Here is a 17,269-nt window from a genome sequence, read left to right on the forward strand (position 1 = left end):
TTAGAGCAAATTAATGAGTCAATTGTCAGAAATGGAATGTCCATTCTCTTAATCTTAACACATCTTTCCCACCATCTAGTTTTTATTTATGAAGATACCATTTCCGGTCAAGGCGAGCGGAAATGGGCATTTTGGTATTTACTATTGTTGCTATTATTAAAGATTTGGCTCCAGATTTAAATCGGACACAAATAACCTGGGATGAATAAAATAATGCGGAAAAGGACTTTCTCTTAAAATTATTTTATTGTTTGGGGTGACATATTCATAATATGCATAAGGTTTTAACCCCCCACCCCCCATCTCAAGGCCTGAGAATTTCATAAACATAACCTCAATAAACAGATCTTTTAGACGTCCCCCCCATGTAGTGCCGACATCTGCTTAACACAATAAAGGGACATTTACAACCACAATTCCAGATGACTTTGTATCCTCTTTGACATACAGTATATTTAGTTACAAACTGTACACGAGTGCTGATCACTTCCTGTCATTTTTGTAAATACACAGTAACAGCAAAACAATTTAAATTAGTTGGCGGAGGTGGAATAAAAGACTTTTCAACAAGTCCAATTTATAACTTTAAATGTTCACAATACTATCATTATTTCCGTGTGTATGACCACTTAAACAATTTAAAAGGTGTTTTTTAACAATAATTTTCATATTTCACCAACGGTTACACCAATTAAGACAGCTTTCTAATGTCAAGGTGAAATAGCAACCTGGGCTTAGAAATAATGTACCAATATTCGAGATTTTTTTTATCTGAGTGTGTTGTGTGCAGGTTTATATATGAAAGTTTCTTTTTCAACGATGGTGGTGCCCATTATTGGTTTGTGCTTGATTATCTGATGCCAGGACATCTCCCGTGTAACAACAGACAGGCTTCATTAAAAATTAGAACCAACTGCTATCTACAATGTGGTAAAATCACGACAGCAGATGTACCAATGAACAGGTACTTCCTATTATTTCTCGCAGGCTTGAAATTCATAATGCTAATAGTTTTGTTTTTGCATTCTTACTGGATACAACAAGTAATTTTTTTCCCTCTTTAAATAATTACATTCCATTTTTTATTTTCCTTTTAAATCTTTAGGAATTTGGTTGCAATACCATACAAAGGAAAAGCCTAACATGCAAACAAAGGAAAAAGAAAACATCTTTAAGTCATTTAAAAAGAAACAAAAACCAACAATGGGGAAAAAAATGAAACATGATAGTCTCGGAAGTACACAGTGGTGTAAAACAATTTGCAAACACTTTTGAAAAGACACAGCTGGTACAGATCTACTTTGTGACACAAGAAAGCTTTCGGGGCTGAATCAAGACCAGAGCTGCAAGTTTCTATGATGTGCATCACCCATCCCGTCCAGTCTCCAGTCACCTCACGGCTTTTAGCTCTCAAACAAACAAAGATCAAACCCCTCTCAGTGGATGGGCTACACACAAATTAAATGCCAGATATTCCACATTTCAAGAAAAAAAAATATTGCACTACTCTCTGCTCTACCGAAATGCCAGGGTGACTGGTGTCGAACCCATTCTGAACTTAACGGTTGAGTAAAGCTCATCGTTTTTAAGTGTTTTTCATTAGGACAAAGTCTGAAACCCTCGTTTGACGACGACGTGATAGAAAAATAAAACATGAAAAAGCAGCTCAATCAACGGTGATATTACGGTGAAGCACAAACAGTGGAAATCTTCAGCCTTGGCTTAACCATGCAGTCAACAGGGTTTGACACACACGCACGCACACACAACTAATCTAGTGACATTCATTTCAAATGGCTTAAAAAGGTGTGTTTTAAGAAAAAAAGTCAGGCACACACTCACAGGGTAAACTGTGTACACGTCAATATACAGTTACAACTAAGAAGTTGTCCATTTTAAAAAGTGATCCACAGAGGAAAGTAAAAATATTAGACAGGATTAAAGGTAAACAAACAAAACAGCAATAAAAAATTTCCAGACTCTTCGCCGCCATTCACCTGTTGATCTGCCATAGTACGTTACAGAATGTCAATTACCGGTGTCATGAATAAAAATCATCTCTTGCAAATTAAAAAATACAAGAAAAACTGTCAACACTGACAGCAACCAAGCTCATCACAGCCAGCGTGTAGCATGAAGCTGAAACAGCGACTCAAAGGAACACAAACAATAGGCCAATCTGACATTCATACTTCTCATCCCAATCTGAGATTTGGTTTTTAACATCTGTCATAACTGAACAAGCAATGATCGCTAAACCCTGCAGAGTGAGTGTCTGACGCGTTCATCCATATTTACATCCAGAGTGACAAAGCGTCCCCGAACAAGGAGCCTGTTGGGACCGGAGGGTTGACGGAGGCACTGCGACATCTCAGTGATTTTTATTGGCCGTGGTTTCAGGGTGGCGGACGGGGGGAAGGGGGGAGTATCTTAAGCCGCGTTTCCACCAGCTCAGTTCATTCCAAGTCATGTTACAATGGCTGTATTCACATTTATACTGGCATAAGGTTGAGTTGTTGATAGAAACACTTCATTCTCTCCCATGTTAGCATTCTGTTGCGCTTCTGGGGGAGTTGAGGCGCTGCTAAATAATGGAGATTGTCAGATAATCTGAGCGGTCATAATCAATACATCATCCGTACCTTGCTGCTGAATTTCTTACATGCTGCATTTTCAGACAGAAATTCCCTTTTTTTATGAACAATGATGCTTTTTGCTGCATTTCTGAAGGTAGCTTAGCTCAGTCAGAAGTCAGAAGAGACGACAGTGCGATAGCAGGAAAGATTAAAACGCAAATCTGTCATAAAACACGAACTTTGTAGGAATATCCTGGAGGATTTTGCAGATGCTTAAGCTGCTCAAGATCAGGTAACGTCTTTTGGAAGGTTTTTACCTATTACCACCACAACAACCCATCTACATTCATGAGTACTGCCTGCAGCCAAAACACAAAGCAGATGTTAGCAGGGTGTAGGTACGTGTACTAATGGGGTACTATACCGTAACTGTCTGGTGGAAATGCAGCTTTCAAATGTGGAAGTCACATTTTTTGTCACTGCAAACGAGTCCGGCCTCCGTGTGCCACTTAAGTTCATACCGACCACCCGTATCACCAGATCATCTCGGGGCAGGCTGCGACTGCACCGCCATGTTTATCGCTCCAGGCTGGCCCGATCCCATCCCAGCCAAGACCGACATGGCCACCGCCTCTGCGGCATGGACACTCAGCCCGTTGATAGTGGGCCCTGGACTGGAGACAGAGGTCGGGGGCGAAGGACCATGCTGGATGACTGCTGCCGGGGAGCTGGTGGCTTCGGATGAAACATCCCGAGAGGGTTCCTCTCCACCTGCAGCTACGGACAGAGAGAAACATTCACCCTTAGAGAGGTGAGCGAGTAAAAAGAGCACATTAGATGAAGGAGATGATGGATGCTGACAAAAAACAATGAAAATGAGCGGGAGGACTGTTGTGGAGCTGTGTGGTTACCTAGGAACGCGGCCTTCTTCTGCATTATAGTGACAGGGCAGTCTTTGTGGGCGAGGAGGAGCTGCTTCAACTGTGCCACTTCATTCCTCAGAAGGGTTACTTCACTCTGATGGCAACGCAAAGCAAACACATATTTCCTGCAGGTCCCGTCACGTCATATTATTGAGGAGAACAATGTGGGAGCGCGTTAAAGTTGTAGCCTGGACACGACGGAGGAAAACAACACTCACAGTTAGGGAGACGTTCATGTTGGCTAGATCATCTGCTTTCTTCTCCAAAGAGTTAACCCAAAGTTTTCTTTTTTGCCTGCACCGGGAGGCAGCCGCTCGGTTTCTTTCCAGAAAACGCTGCCTCCTCTCATCAGGATCCATTTCTGCAGCGCGCCGGCGGCGGCCTCCCGTCGGCTGAGCAGGGGACACCTAAGAGGGGGTGTTTTCAAAGACATTTTGAATTTGTGCACCTTGCTCACAAGGCTGAAATGAAAGATTCATCATCAGGTATCAACTCATAGAAAAACCACCGGCATGCTGAACGTACCTGGGGTTGGACTGGTGAAGGGGCATCAGAGTTCTGAGAGGGCTGCTGGCTCTGTTCTTGTCTTTGGGGGACAGCAGGAATGGAGGAACCTGCCACCCCCCCAGCTCCATCTTGCGGCCCAGTACCCTGATTTGTTAAAGCTGCTTTCAGTCGCTGCAAAGACACATTCAAATCCCTCAAAATCGTATTCTTGCCTCAAAAATTCAACTGGACTTTCTCTGTTCTGAAGAAGCCTCTCTGAGAAGAGGCGAAATGCCTTAAAAAAACCAAAACAAACAAAAAACAAACCCAAAAGCAAGTCTAGTTGAACTTTCTAAAGCCCAGAATTCTCTCTCCAAGAACATTCATCGAAATAACTAAATATTACAAATTTAATGGCGTTAAAAGACGGAAAGGTATGATTCAGATTTTAAAAAACAACCAATGATAGACTGTTGATCTCACCAACTTGGTCTCTGTGTGCAGACTGTACCCAGAGGGAGATGATGACCCACTACTGGCCCCACCTACTGGAGGCCCTGGAATACCTGGGATGTTAGGCACCGAGTTCACTGGCCTTGCAAGCTGGACATTATAGCAAAGACACAGAGAGAAACTGATTAATCAGGCATAAGTATGAAAATAAAAAATTTGTCCTCTGGGTACATTCACGCTCGTTGTTGTTCCACTGTGGTGACTTACTGATATAACAGAGGTCAGCTGCACGGGACTGGGCAGGAGAGGAACCGTCTGTCCATTAGGAAGGTGTCTCACAAGTGGATAAGAGCTTGTTGGGGAGCTGTGGAGGGAAAGTTACAAGGTGAATTAAACAGATGGGAAACGAGATAGAAGTCAAAGAATTGTGGGTGAGATCTGATTATAAATAATCTCTTCGTCTCTGTGAAATCACAGATACTTCTGATGCTTCAGAGCCTTTTAAGAAGGACCTCATCAAGACAGAGTGGTTCCACTTTATTTGAACTCAGTTAAGTTGGGCGAAGGCCAAATGTCAAACAACTGCTCATAAAATTATAGCTGGGGAAGACGATTGCCTCCTTTGGAAACATTTGCCACAGGAATTTCTCTCTCTATCACGTTCAGCAAATACTGCGGGTTAGCTAATATCGGCAAACACAAATAGGAACACGCTGTGTTTTACCTGAGTTGTCTGCTGGAGGGCGGCGCTTGTGTGATCACAGATGTTGGAGAGGGCAGTGTTGGATGAAGTGCATCATTGCTCAAGTGTAGGGGGAGAGAACCTGGGCGCACAATGGTCGGAGTGGGAGCTGAGCTAGCCACTGGCTTTGAGAGGATCTCCTGTTAACAAACACAACAGACATTGTTTGTTGCTATTTTACCTGAATGGACAAGAATCCCATTGTTGATGCTCTTTTTTATTTTTTAAAAAGTCCTCACCCTTGAGTCTCTGCTGTCATCTGACATGCTGGATGAAGAATCTGGACTATCAGGAGGAGAAGAATCCACTTGTAAAGATTCCTCATTCTCAATTTTAACTTCAGATGGCGTTTGTAAAGGTGCGGCCTTAAACAGAAAATATTGGAAAACAAATAACCCGTTGTTACGCACGAAAACTAAAAATACGGCAGCCATTTTCTGCGGTTTGATCATCTTTTTTCTCTCACCGGGTGTTTTGTCCTGTGGTCATCTTCATGTGCTTTGCAGAGTTCCTGTTCAAAGGAGCTGGCCAGTTCATTAAATAAACCAACTTCCTCACAGTTCTTTAGAAAACGTGTGGGTGTGGGAGTCTGGTCTGTAGAAATGAACACAACATTTAGTTTATGACTATTCACATTAGCTATATATAAAATGGTTATTAATGCTTATGTCATTACCTGCAATGATGACAGAATCTGTTCGAGCAGGACCAAATTTTAAAGTCATTTCATGTTTGTGTTTGTGGACTGACAGGTGGTCTTCATTTGTGAATCTCTTCAAAAACACAAAAACAACAGGAAAATAGAAATAAATGTTTTCAATTTTTAGTTTCAGCACACACAATTAAAAATTTACAGGTACGGTATCTGAACAAAAACATTCCTCACAGTTTTTTGATACGTCTCTCAGGATCTTTTCAGTCAGATCCAATATGACATTCCTGACTCTCAGCCAAATCCAATACAAAGGTAGGAAGTGGGGGTCTTTTTTCCATTTCGTAAAAACAGCCCCTATACCATTCGTGCGGTGCCATCTCAGTGTCCACAGTCGTGACATTCAAATTAAACTTAAGGACAGTGGATAAGGCGTTATCATATAAATGATTTTATATCAATTTTCACTGCAATTACACCAACATTCATATGATATTTCCATTCATATTTGTGCCCGATCAGCAAGAACTCAGGCCGGCTGTACACCAGCTATCAAATGCACCCCTGACAACCACCAATTTCCTTCCATTGTACTGGGATGTGTTCGCAGCTAGAACTCAAAACCTGGTTTTCAATCACTGACAGAAGGGTGATTAAAGCAACAACGAGCCAATTTTCATTTCAGGGAGACCTCTTCTCTTCGAAATATGAGTTAACACCGGAACTTGTGAGATGTATTGTAGGAGTCTTCTGCTATAGATAGTGAATGAACAGGGGTAGAACCAAAAACACATACCTGCCCACATCCAGGGGCATTGCATACAAAAGGGCGGTCATCCCCCATCTCCAACAAATATTCTGCAAGACAAAAAAAAGACAACTTATTAAATGTGGGGGCACTCAAAGCTCGAAGTTATAATATCCAGATCTCCTTGTGCGTACACCTGTTGAGAGGATTTATATTTTATGGGTGATACACGGCATCTGTCCCCCGGAGCAGAAGAGCACATAATATCAGATTAGGCCGAAGACCCACGGCCTCTAAAGAGCATTTAGTTCGGACTCGGTTGCGGATAATCAGGCACTAGCAGCAACGATGAGGCAGCATATCCAAACCAACCTATCCTATGCAACCTACCCTCCCTGCGGTGTCATCAAGCCATTGGCGCCAGCATGATACCAACATGGAGCTCTTCAGCCGAAGCTGCAGCGGCGGCTTCGGTTAAGGACAGTGGTTACAGTCACAATACAGCACCATGTCTTTGGGTACCAGTGACTTTATTAGGGACAGGCCTTAAGCTAGCGTAGGCTTACTGCTAAGACACGTAAACATGTGATTTCCGATATATGACAATTATGTCATTGTAAATCCGATGTAGCTAAAGACCAAGCGAATTTATGATAAATACGGGAAGTTGACATGTGCTTAGAAGACCGATAATTTTAGTAACGCTACCAATCACAATATAGTTATGCTAATGCTAACCGCTAATCGAAGCTGCTTTTAGCTTCCTCAAGAGTTCACGCTAAAGGAAGCCAAACTCGTATACTAATGCACAGCTGTGTACAAACACCGCATGCTTCATACACTCCCAACCGAATGTTCTACTCCAAAATGTAACGATTTGCTCTTAAGATTCGTAGTGTAACCAACTCACCCGACGTTTTGATAGCCTCCTAACTCCTCCCTCAGCTTTGGACAGTGGCGCTATGCTGCTACCTGGCTGTTGTTGACACTCTCACGCCTCCATTAGCGAAACATCGCGAGAGTTGCGCCTCGGCAGGCGTGTTGTGAAAGGATTGACGTAAGCGAAAAGGGGATTTGGCGTTAATACTAATTGACGGTGAGGTTGTTTTTAAATTCAATATTTACTGTCTTCTGTAAGTCAGTCAAAGCCACATGGCTTATTTTTAAACTATTTAAATCTTAGGAGGGTTTACTCCAACCAGGCTAACTGCTATATATACACACACAACACTGAAACGAAATACTGTAGAAACAGAACATGCAAAAAATACATTTTGTATTCCATAATGAGAATTTGTGATACAAAATTATTAGCCATTGGCTACAATCTTGTATATGTTTATTAATGTGTTGTCCCTATTTCAAATAAATCAACTCAAACTCAGCGTTTGAAAATATATCTTTATTTTCATACTCGTCAATAAAATATTTGCTTAGTAAAACCTGTGTATACAGTCCCACTAGCAATAGTTGAAGTTAGAAGAATTCTGATACAATCTGATTCATTGAATTTAGTACTGTATAAAAACAGTATGGGGGCAAACATCCACTCTTACATGCAATCTGCTCAAATCAGCTCTATATAGCAGCAACTACAATAAATCAAGAATTACAATGCACAATATCTAGTGTCTGCTTGGGGTAAACCAATTACATTGGATTTAATAATTTAACTTGTGCTCAATGTCAAATGAATAAGATCAAGGTTGTTTGACAGAGTTGACTCATTATTGGACAGTAGGCAACTATGAAACGGCAACTTCTTACAAGCACTAATCTCTGGTTTAAATTATCCCTCTAATCCCTTAGAACCTGTCATCTTTATCAAGTTCAGCATTTTAAATGAACACAGACACACAAGAACACAAAAAATAACAGTTAAGTACAAGTTAATAAGTAACCTGCTACAGTAAAGTATGTACACTACTGAAGAAAAGAGCTAGTTGAGAAAGGTTTCATATTTTACATGTGTGGCGATTCAACATCCGAGATTAAATTATAAAGATTAAATTCACACCACAACAGCTGCAACAAACTTCAAACACAATAAACTTAATTTATCCTAAACTCTGGGTTTAGCCAACTACTCTACAGTAATATACGGAGACATGTTTGACAACTAGACATAAAAAAAAAAAAATCCACCTAACTAAAGTTTTTGCTCCTGAGAAAAAACAATATAGGTTTCATTAAATGAACATCGACAGACTATGAGAATTTTGTTTGCAAAGTCGCCTCTGGTCAATGTTTAAAAAGAATACATTAGAATAGTAATGAGTCTACCATCTAGAATGACTCATTAGTGCACACGCTAAAATTAGAAAACAAATCATCTTATATGATTAAATCTCATGAGTTAACAGACGAGAGAGAAACTCACCTACAGCAGAAATAATTAGAATACAACAAAAACCTCCGGATAATTTCCCAACAACAGAGCACAGCCTAAAGTTTCCTGCGTCATCAGAAACATTTTTAACCAGGCTGAGACACTCTCACCCATCACCACCGACAGGAAGCACAGTATATATTTAAGGCCACACTGGCCCCACACACCCTCTTAGCCTACATATGTAGATTTTATCAGTTATGTATAAATCCCCCCCCCCCCCCCCCCCCCTCCAAGTTGCATGAACTGGAAAGCATCCAACAATCTACAAAAGTGATTTTACGGTTGATTCCTCAATTTCAATCGTCTACTAACACCCAGGACCCGGAATCAAACAGTAAAAAAAGCTTCATTAGGCAGTTTCAAAACAACTCTGAAGACAACATGATGCAAGATGGTGAATGTGAATGAAATTAAAAAACTTATCAAACCTCCCGTTAATCCCAAACACCCCAGCGTTACTCTTTCACCGTTCCTTTGACAAATATTTGTACTTGATTTCAATAGAAATAAAAGATTTGTGATGAATCTCAAAGCCAATGTATTCGCCAAACCACGAATGCCTCGTTAACATGGATTTTAAAAAAAGTCCATGTCCAATTCAACCACTTAAATACATACACAGCTGAACTTCTCTTAGTCATATCACGATGAAAAGTTGTGCCATTTAAAGGTCACCTACCACAATCTGCCCAAGATTTACTTGAATCTTTTCCAAATATATTTTTCTGTATATTTACAAATCATATATACACACACAGCTTTATTACTGATGAAGTTCATCTCCTACACACTTCTTTGTCCATGGGGGTCATTTTGGTGAGCTGGGGGGAATGTTCTGTTCTTTGCCACTGCGCCTGGACCCCTGCTGGGAGGAATACTTGCGTCTCTGTTGCTCCTGAACCTTCAACCCCGCGCCTCCAAATTTTCCCTGAGCATTGGCTCCTCTGAAAGACTGCAGCGGCTGACGGAAGGGACGGCCGTTTCTGTCCTTCTGTGGTTTGTCTGTTTTACACTTGGAGATTGGCCGGAGCTCCTCGACCTTGTTGACCTTGAGCTCCTGCAGGGGTTGAACAGGTGACGCGGCAGGAAGAGAAGGGGAGGGCGTTTGTGCCGGCGGGGAGTCCTTGGCCATCCTTTGGCAGACCTCTGCATAGCTGAGCTTTCTTGACCCCTGATCGGAGGCAAAATTTAAAAAAGAATCAAACAGAATGTCAAACATAAAAACAGACCAGAGCTCCAGATAAATCCTCATCATACCAGATCTGTGGTTGTGTTTGAGGACAGTTCTTCTGGGGAAAGGCTGCTGGTGGACGAGGTAGTTTGAGACTCAGCTGGTGAGGAACCAGTCGGTGAGGAATCAGTCGGCGTGGATGAAGTTTCGACACTTTGTGGATTTAGACATTTAGATTCCTCTGCCATTCTTGGAAGTGACACACTGAAATGAAGGATAAGTCACTTTAGCATTTTCAGCATTAGTATTTTATGACACTCACTCAAGCTAAACCCACCTTGAGGCTGATGATGCCACTGGAGCAGCTTGAGCTTCCGGTGCCACAAATCCGGGTTTCACGCCTCCTTCTGAGGTCTTTGGGGCCTCATTAAACTGAAATAAACAGGTGATTTTTTTTATAGAATACATATATATTCCCTTCTAGTGTAATAAATATTAAGTGAGACCAAATCTACCTTGTTGGGCACCTTCAGGCCACGTACAACATCAGAAAGGCGCATCTCTTGAGTGGTTTCTCCCTGTATGCAGTCTACACACCCCGGCAAAGGAGGAAAACTGGATGCTTCCAGATCAAATTTGGGTGAAGGTGGATCATTTGCCACACAGGAAGCTTTCTGCAGTTTTGGTCACAGTGAAAGTTGGACTTTAGGCAGGGATTGCTTAAGATTGTCTTCAAAGTCCCACAACACTGAAGAGTTTAGACCTAAACCACCCTTTCATAGTACAGTTGATCTACTAACCATGGTTTGTTCCTCCTCTCTTCGCCGCCTCAGGCTTTTGTGGCTGCTCCTCCTGCAAGGCAGGCAGATCGTATATATTTGGTTATTCTAAAAAAAACAGTCCTGAATGTTTGTGGATAACTCTCACTCACTTGGCCCACCCAGTCCTGCTCAGATTCCCATTTGGGGAAGTGTCTTTAAGTCCAGTGAATGTAAGAGTATTATTAGTGATTCCAGTTGGTTTCCCTGGCATCTGAAGATGCTGCGGACTAAGAGGACTAGATAAGCCCTCCACCAGGCTTCCAAGGACCAACGGAGGAGGTACCTCTTCAGGCTTAGAGTGACCCTTTATATGGTTTCTAGAATAGAAAGAATAATTAGGTTAAAAAGTAATCATTAAAAATGGAAGGTACTGCTCCACAAAAGGTGCAGGTTTATTAGATCAAACATTTTCAGACAGCCCGTCACACATGGGAAAAGGAGTTATCACACCAGCCTGACACATACCTGTTCCAGCTCACGTTTGGAAAGATATCGTGCCCCTGCTCTCTGTGCAGAGTTGTGTTTCCTTTGTAGTTTCCAGGGCTGCTGTAACCACTGATGAAGCCACCATTGGGAAAAGGTGCCTACATTTCACACAGGTGGGGGAAAATCAAATTAGGACTTTTACAGCTAAATACAAACTCCAATTGCAAAAGCCCGTGCTGTAGCTCTGCTATCATTTATTATAAAAATAGTGTTAAGATGATGAAAAAAAGATGCACTTACCAGTGGGGTTTCAAAGTAAGGCATGATGGAAGGGCTCCAAGAGGGAGACACCACAGGATAAACAGGGTACTGCTGCTGAGGACTGTACACCTGCTGCATGTACACTGGTGAGCCATACTGGGTCTGAGGCTGCACGTGTGGGGTGTACACGCTCGAGTCCACACTGCTGTAGCCATTCTTACCAAAGAATGTGTTAATAGCCTTAATACGGGCCTGAGGAGTAGAGGATGATCAGATATGTCACCTTGTATCAAAGAAGATAGACTACACTGTAAATTAAGAGATATTCTCTCCATCATATTTTTGTCCCCTCAGATCTTATATACACGGTCATGAGGCCATGAAACACTGTGCTGACTAAAGGAAAGGAGGGAGGGAGGGGAGGAGGCAGGGAGAGGAGAATGGACAGAATAAAAGAAAATGGGAGCAGGGGGGTGAGAGGGGGAGGCTTATGAGAAGGAATGACAGGAAGAGCACATTTACAGAGTTTTATAGATAAATTTCATCTAGTCAGAGTGTTTATGAGTCCTTCCAAGCGCGATACTGATCATCACTGGGGTTCAGAGAGAACCATTACGTCAAATGCTTTGTCTTATCACGGACAAAGGTGCACTAAAAATCAATTCAGAGTCCGAAAGAGGACATGTTACATCAATTAAATAAAAGTGTAAATGTCACCCTGTGATAAAAGCAGTAATCAAGCTGTCAGGAAAATATGGGTGAGAGCGAGTTCCGACAAAACATCACGCTTATCAAGCCTCTGTACACACAATGCCCGAGGTCGCTCCCAAGGCTACAGCTTAGCTAAACACACTGGTCTCGACTGGATTGACATGGCAGCAAACAGGATAAGTCTCAACGCAAAGCAAGCATGCTTCAAACGATATGTCAGGGTCTGTAAACTGCATACGAGTAGAAGAGCTCACCATTATTGGTCTGCCCTGGAAGACTTTCACTTCCTCTCGGAGATACTTGAATGCCTGAGGCACAGTAAAGTAAAAAAAACAAGAATTTTTTTTTGGAACGCAGAGGAAGAAAACAAACAAACAGCCATTACCACTGAAAAGAGTCCCAAATTAAAGTCAGCCATACCTTCTGAGCATCCATATCCGACTGAAATGTTATGTACCAGTTGCTGTTGTGTGCAAACTCCGTGCTTAACACTTTGGGACAGTTCTCACTCTTGAAGAGAGCTTCCACTTCCTATGAAAGGAATACAAGTCACACCATGAAATACCTACAATCACACACTTAGCAGTTCTGCCAATTGAGGAGCCACCACAAAGTGTGCAGATCTATAAAGCTGTTTACCTCAACTGGCGTGGTCTCCGGGACCTCTCTCAGAATGATGATACAGCGACTGTGGTTCGGTCGAACTTTCTCTCCGGTTTCGTCAACTTGCACCATGGGAGAAGCTGCAGTGCACAGGAATCAAAGGTGAGCTCACACTCTGAAGCTAATTTGATGGCTACACTTTTACACGACATTGTAATAAGAGCTGATTTGGCCTGTGTCTGACCTCGCAGGACATCCAGAATGAGGTCCATGTCTGTTGTAAGAGCTTTAATGTCCTCCATGCAAGCAACAGCCCAGACTGGAACAAAGTGATCACTGTCCATTTGGGATATTAGGTAGAGATCCTTTGATAGGTTCTCTCTGAAAACATCAAAACCAGAAGATAAAAACAGTTCTCCCTCTGCCTTGTTTCTACCCCAGTTCTGTATGACAAAACACAAACTGGGAATAACTCTCTAGGGATGCATTGATTGTGAGATTATGGTCAGACACTGATTTCTAAATATCACATTTGCTAATAACCTCTCTCTAACGATACAGATCTTTGCTTTTGTTGGTATTTATTTCGTAGGGAAATGAAGAAATTGTAAAAAAAAACAAAAAAAAAAACATGACTGGGTTAAAGCTATTCAGAGAAGAAAATTCAGTCATACAAATTGTTATTGTTACTAAAGTGAACTTTAACAACTGTTTTTATAGGATTTTTTTTTCTTTTTAAGAAACTTCTTCAAAATCCCTATAGTACCTCCAGACACTAATAAAAACATCCTTTTACTGGAACATAAATGAAGTCTAAATTTATTAGAAAAGAAACCAAATATAATTTAAAAAATAATATTTAATTGTCTTACATGCTGTAATTTTTCATACAGATTACAATGTTTCCATGGCCGCCTCATAAATCAAAGGTTCGCTAAGGAAAAATCGCCCATGATTTTAAAAATAAAAAGTCTATAGTCTTATAGTCCATTTGTTTGCGAGACCTAACACAGACTATTCAGACCTGATAGTGGACTGTCGTCTGGTTTGCTGTTAGAGTTTCCACCAAAACAGTAGAAAATACGGCATTTTGAGCAGACTGTGGTGTTTGGTTCGCGATTAAAGGTTGCCCAGTTTGGATCCAAATTGGTAGAGAAGAACAAAATTCATTCTTTAAATTACAGCAAATCACTTTCAATTCAATTAGAAAGTGTTTAGTTAGCAAACAGTGCCCACCACAATAGTCAGAAAAGATACTAAGAGAATTTTTGGGAGGTGCACGACGCAAGGGGAACGTCGGTCGATAGATTATTTGGCCGTTGTATCGCTTCTTCCCTAAATCCTAGTTTTTAGTAATTATATTTTCTACTCACCGCGAGAAGCAGAATTCAAGCTGTTTCTTCAGAGACTCTCTTAGACTCTCCTCAGACATCGGTGTGTCTTTAGAAATATTTCCATGGACTGCTGATTCAAACTGGGGCTCAAATCCTAAATAGCTCACGTCTGGATGGTCAATGCCATTAACAATATCCTCTGTGGGTACAGAGGTGTAGTCAACAGCACTTTCAGGGTATTCAGCATCAAATCCTTTCCCGTCTACAGAGGGAACGTCAACGTTGCCTAAAAGCAAAGCAGTAACAATTTGGTTTTGTAACAACCACCATGTTTCAACAAGATCATCCTAAGCTTCATTAGAGTTGCCCCACAATAGAATCTGTGATTACGCTGTATGGCATCACTTTAGCTATGTAGCAATACAAGACGCCTATGCTGTATACCCGAATCAGAAGTTGACATGATCTGCCACCAGAAGTCCGTACCTTCGGAGATCATAGCAGTAGGAGGGTACGTCAGCAGCCAGGTAGTATCCTCGGTCCACTCTGGGACATCATCCTGGTGGGAAGGAATCTCCTGCCAAACCTTAGCATTGGGGTTCAGACCTGTTCCCTTTGTGGTAACCTGCATGAATTTAAGAATATGAAGAGTAAGGTTATCCAGGATAGTTATTGTAGTAGATGATAAATCAGCAGTGCATTTAGGGGAAAGCATGCTTCTTTTCTTATTAAACACCTAAAACACAAAAACAAACTAATTCTATACTACTGTCTGATGTAAAGAACTTTTCTTTGATTGAGATTCTCGAGTAAAGTGACAGCAATTTGGCATACCAACAGAAAGGAAAAAGGAAAAACTTAAGCAGACACTGACCATCTCACCATCTCATGTCACTTGGAGGCCAAAGTCAACACCGGGAGTCCGTACAGTTTTTACCAAGACATCGATATTATAGTGTACCAAAACAGTTGCTTAAAGCCACCCCAGCACGCACCGATCCACGTTCAGACTACACTAACTATAAAAATAACAGCGCCAATCGCATGAATGAAGCTATATTAGCCGTGATCCTGTAATCCAGCTTTCCATCACCGACAGCTTCCGCCCTTCGGTCACAAACAAACAACTGAACGCGACTTCTGATTGGCTCCCTTGAAACGTGGCCCCGCCCAATCTAGCGGTCACATGTTACCATACATGGCGCAAATTATACAGCTCGAGCTCCGGCGTGACTCGGACAAGGCAGACATTCAGGACCCAGGACTGTCATTCATTGCAAAGTTTCAACCGTACCACCATTTACGCCAAACCCGTGTGGCGACGTGAACACCTTTCAAATCTGCCCCTCTGTGTTTAGAACCGAGTTCGTGACTCAGCGGATACAGAACTAAAGGCGCGTGACTTTAGACAGCAAAGTAGCACATGGCGCTGACGTGACTCGAGCGGCGAAAACAATCATTTCCTCCGGTCAAACAAACGCGTCGGCGAGCAGACGTCGCAACAGATGAGCTGATTATCACGCCATCTTTGCATGGTTGGGGTAAAACGAACAAAGCAGCGGGCGACGGCTGTGACCTTTATGCCTCGCAAAACTTGTAACAGGCATTCGGCTAGTTGAATAACAGCTAACGTTTAACCCAAATCACGTGCTGTAGTTGCTACACCCGCAACATAAGGGGATTATATTACGTAAATGCCACAATAAGGGTCTCCTCTGAGGATAACTGTCGAAATATTGGCAGAGAAGTACTTAAACCAATTACTTTCGTGCAGCTGCTCGATTCTTCGTTCCATTCCCAACAACGTCACGATTCACGACGTTTTGCTAACTAGCTCGTGCCAGCTATTCAGCAGTCTTTAGGTAATTTGGCCAGTTAACGATAACTCGTCTTTAATTGCTAACGCGGCGTCAGGCATGAAAGTAGCGGCCACGAGGTTTAATCGCCACCCGTGTTTAAAATGTGGAGTTTTAAAGGACAGCCGTTTGGTGGAGCCCCGCACGCCACGAGGGGGAAGGACGCAAACAGGTTGTTGTGTGTTAGCTAGCGTGACCTTTCCCAGGCCCGAAACTCACCATGCTGATCCTCGCTTTCCAAGTTCTCCTGCGGCCGGGCGGCTCCAATATCCAGCGTCCTCCTCCAAGCGGTCGGGAATTGTCACGGAGCAGAAGGGGTCAGCCGTCGCTTTCCGAGAACTTTAGTTACCGTCTGTCTGCGCAGGAGCGGACGAGCGTGCGGCGGTGCGAACGGCGAGTCCGCGCGGACAAGTTGGAAACTTCCTGACTCGAATCACGAACGGCTCCTGCTAATCAATAACATCTCCGATTCGACGCCGGCGGTTTTCTGTCGTTTTAGGTCGTCGTCCCACCGCTCATCCAGCCTGTGTCCGCGGCGTCCTCCGTCTCCAAAGGTCTGTCTTGACTGCACTGCCTCCGCCTCCAGTTCCGGGGATCTCCTTCAACTGTAGCGTAGCAACTGTTGCTAGTGCTCTCATTGGAGTCTGTATGGCAACAGTGTTTGTATTCGGACACGTGAACTTCGTTGATTTTGGGCCTCCGATTTTTCCTTGCAGCCACTTTTTACTCGCTGAACATTGAACGCAAGTTATTTTGAATTAAATTAAGTTTATTTAAACTGCTGCAAGTCACACCAGACCAGTATTGTAAGTCATTTCCACCAGGGTGATGTTATTGTGTTAATAAATGATCAAGTTGTATCTTAAAATGACCAAAACTGCCACTCTCTCTCAAAAGAATGACAAATTCAGTTTTCTGACCTATATTTTGTGGGGAGAAAATGCTAATAAAATTGTTTTGCATGGACTTTATGTTGTGAAATTATTGTCAACGCATGGGTTCAATCTTGGAACATGCAGGAAATTATTCAATACTTATGTTATTGCTGCAAGCAGCAATTTGATTTAAATCATGGGTTTGGGCTGGAATTTATACGTGATCATTTACAGACCAA

General features: G+C 42.3%; 2 protein-coding genes across 5 annotated transcripts; both read right to left on the reverse strand.

The window, feature by feature from the left end:
• Positions 1–224: 224 nt before the first annotated feature.
• On the reverse strand, positions 225–7,565 carry atf7b (activating transcription factor 7b). 3 transcript variants are annotated; one of them, XM_003973157.3, is made up of 12 exons: positions 7,491–7,565; positions 6,629–6,690; positions 5,857–5,953; positions 5,647–5,774; positions 5,420–5,545; positions 5,163–5,320; positions 4,706–4,802; positions 4,469–4,588; positions 4,025–4,177; positions 3,718–3,906; positions 3,488–3,593; positions 225–3,353 (listed from the first exon to the last, which is right to left on the reverse strand). In XM_003973157.3, exons 2-12 carry the CDS (start codon positions 6,674–6,676, stop codon positions 3,118–3,120), a joined length of 1,458 nt encoding a protein of 485 aa, XP_003973206.2. In that variant the 5' UTR covers positions 6,677–6,690; positions 7,491–7,565; the 3' UTR covers positions 225–3,117. The 3 variants fall into 3 exon arrangements, with proteins under 3 accessions (XP_003973206.2, XP_029682887.1, XP_011612047.1); XM_029827027.1 differs by lacking the exon at positions 7,491–7,565 and adding an exon at positions 6,067–6,245; XM_011613745.2 differs by having other exon boundaries at positions 3,210–3,378.
• A 396-nt stretch (positions 7,566–7,961) lies between these two features.
• Positions 7,962–16,949, reverse strand: larp4ab (La ribonucleoprotein 4Ab). Of its 2 annotated transcripts, none has more exons than XM_011613746.2 (15): positions 16,375–16,949; positions 14,786–14,924; positions 14,339–14,585; positions 13,210–13,346; positions 13,002–13,105; positions 12,783–12,893; positions 12,617–12,670; positions 11,691–11,903; positions 11,430–11,548; positions 11,075–11,281; positions 10,944–10,995; positions 10,659–10,817; positions 10,481–10,575; positions 10,230–10,407; positions 7,962–10,143 (listed from the first exon to the last, which is right to left on the reverse strand). In XM_011613746.2, the coding sequence occupies exons 1-15, from the start codon at positions 16,375–16,377 to the stop codon at positions 9,781–9,783; spliced, it is 2,181 nt and encodes a 726-aa protein (XP_011612048.1). In that variant the 5' UTR covers positions 16,378–16,949; the 3' UTR covers positions 7,962–9,780. The 2 variants fall into 2 exon arrangements, with proteins under 2 accessions (XP_011612048.1, XP_011612049.1); XM_011613747.2 differs by lacking the exon at positions 16,375–16,949 and adding an exon at positions 15,174–15,780.
• Between the last annotated feature and the right edge of the window lie 320 nt (positions 16,950–17,269).

The sequence above is a fragment of the Takifugu rubripes genome, chromosome 19 (genome assembly GCF_901000725.2).
Source record: "Takifugu rubripes chromosome 19, fTakRub1.2, whole genome shotgun sequence".
NCBI classification, from domain to species: domain Eukaryota; kingdom Metazoa; phylum Chordata; class Actinopteri; order Tetraodontiformes; family Tetraodontidae; genus Takifugu; species Takifugu rubripes.